Source organism: Euleptes europaea, chromosome 12 (assembly GCF_029931775.1).
Source record: "Euleptes europaea isolate rEulEur1 chromosome 12, rEulEur1.hap1, whole genome shotgun sequence".
Lineage (NCBI taxonomy): Eukaryota > Metazoa > Chordata > Lepidosauria > Squamata > Sphaerodactylidae > Euleptes > Euleptes europaea.
Window position 1 is genome coordinate 625,443 of NC_079323.1, and position 1,699 is coordinate 627,141.

General features: G+C 60.9%; 1 protein-coding gene across 1 annotated transcript; it reads left to right on the forward strand.

The window, feature by feature from the left end:
- Positions 1 to 483: 483 nt before the first annotated feature.
- On the forward strand, positions 484 to 1,397 carry LOC130485025 (hemoglobin subunit beta-2-like). The gene is made up of 3 exons (XM_056858139.1): positions 484 to 603; positions 711 to 933; positions 1,262 to 1,397. The coding sequence occupies exons 1-3, from the start codon at positions 512 to 514 to the stop codon at positions 1,388 to 1,390; spliced, it is 444 nt and encodes a 147-aa protein (XP_056714117.1). The 5' UTR covers positions 484 to 511; the 3' UTR covers positions 1,391 to 1,397.
- The last annotated feature ends 302 nt before the right edge of the window (positions 1,398 to 1,699 follow it).

Below are 1,699 nucleotides of genomic sequence, written 5' to 3' on the forward strand. Positions count from 1 at the left end.
CGGGCTGTGTAACCGTGGTCCAAGACCACGGTTACACAGCCCGGATAACCTACAAGAACCAAACAAGTTTTTGATCATAGGGGGAGTCCAGCTGGGGAGCTTCCCAAAAATCCACAGCTGGACCCCGTTTGGTTCTGCCAGGGGGATTCTTAAAGGAAGCTCCACCGTGTAGTGGTGAGGGGTCCGGAGGGTCTCGCTTTCTTGCTGTCCAGAAGTAGGAGCGGGCCCACCAGGACGGTGTGCAAAGGGCCGTAACGAAGAAACAGAACTTGGGCAAAAGTCCAGTTGCTGTGGGCTGTGGCCAGGCCGCCCCCCCCCTCCCTCCCTCCCTCCCTCGGGCAGCCTGGCCCCACCAAGCTCCTCCCCCCCAGCCCCAGCCAATGGCTGCACCCACCCTGCAAGGAGGGGCTCCAGCCCAGGGTATAAAAGTCCCCTGCAGGCGTCTCAGTGCAGCCCAAACGTTTCCCGAAACAGCTGAGAGGAGCTCCCGATCACCAGCCAGCCGTCAACCATGGTGCATTGGACCGATGAAGAGAAGCAGATGATCTGCAGCATGTGGGGCAAAGTGGATGTGGCAGAAACTGGAGCCCAAGCCCTCAGCACGTAAGGCCCCTGGGTGCGAGTGCGAGGGAGGGAGGGAGAGACCTCTGGGTGCTGCTCCTCAGACGAGAGTGACGCTCCGTGTGTGTGTCTGTCGCCCCCCCACCCAGATTGCTGGTGGTGTACCCCTGGACCCAGAGGTTCTTTGCCCACTTTGGGAACCTCTCTGGCGCCACCGCCATCTGCGGCAACCCCAAGGTGCGCAACCATGGCAAGAAGGTGCTGACCTCCTTTGGAGATGCCATCAAGAACCTGGACAACATCAAGAAGACCTTTGCCAACCTGAGCGAACTCCACTGCGACAAGCTGCACGTCGACCCCGAGAACTTCAAGGTGAGCTGGGGGTGGGTGGGCTGGGGGGTGGGGTCTGAAGGCCTCTTGAGCTGCCCCAGGTCCCAAGGGGGAGCCCCCCCAAACCCCCCACGCCACCTCCGGGCTCCTGTTCAATCAGCCGTCCGTGGAGAGAGTCTCCCTCCTCCTGGCAACCGGAAGAAAGTTCTCCACGAGGGGGAGCTGGTGGTGTCTGCGTGGGGGTGGGAGAGGAGACCCTGACCTCTGGGGAGTGGCACATGGCTGGGAAGGACGAGGGGTGCCCCTCAACATCTGGATGGGGCCAGAGTGCCGCCAAGAACTCCTTCACACTCTCCCTCTTCTCTTGCAGCTTCTGGGGGACGTCCTCATAATCGTCCTGGCGTCCCACTTTGGCAAGGACTTCACCCCTGCCTACCACGCTGCCTTCCACAAGCTGGTCCGCGTGGTGGCCCATGCCCTGGCTCTCCGCTACCACTAATCACCTGGCGGGTCTTGCAGCCGCCTCCTTTCCCGTGACCGCCTAATAAAAGCCACGGCCTGCAATGAGAACGGACTCCCTGTGTCTTTGCTGGTGCGAGGGGGGGGGTCGAAAGGGGGCTGCGTTTCCTGACCCCCCAAGCCTAAATTCTAATTCCCAAACGAGGCATTGAGGAAAGCAGGAGAATCCATGGATAGGAGAGGGGATTTGTGTGTGGGGGGAGGTGAGACACACATTTCTATTGGGAAGCGGTCCTTGGGTTTCAAGGGGAAGGGGATCCATGTGTGTGTGGGGGGTGGGTGGGGGGAA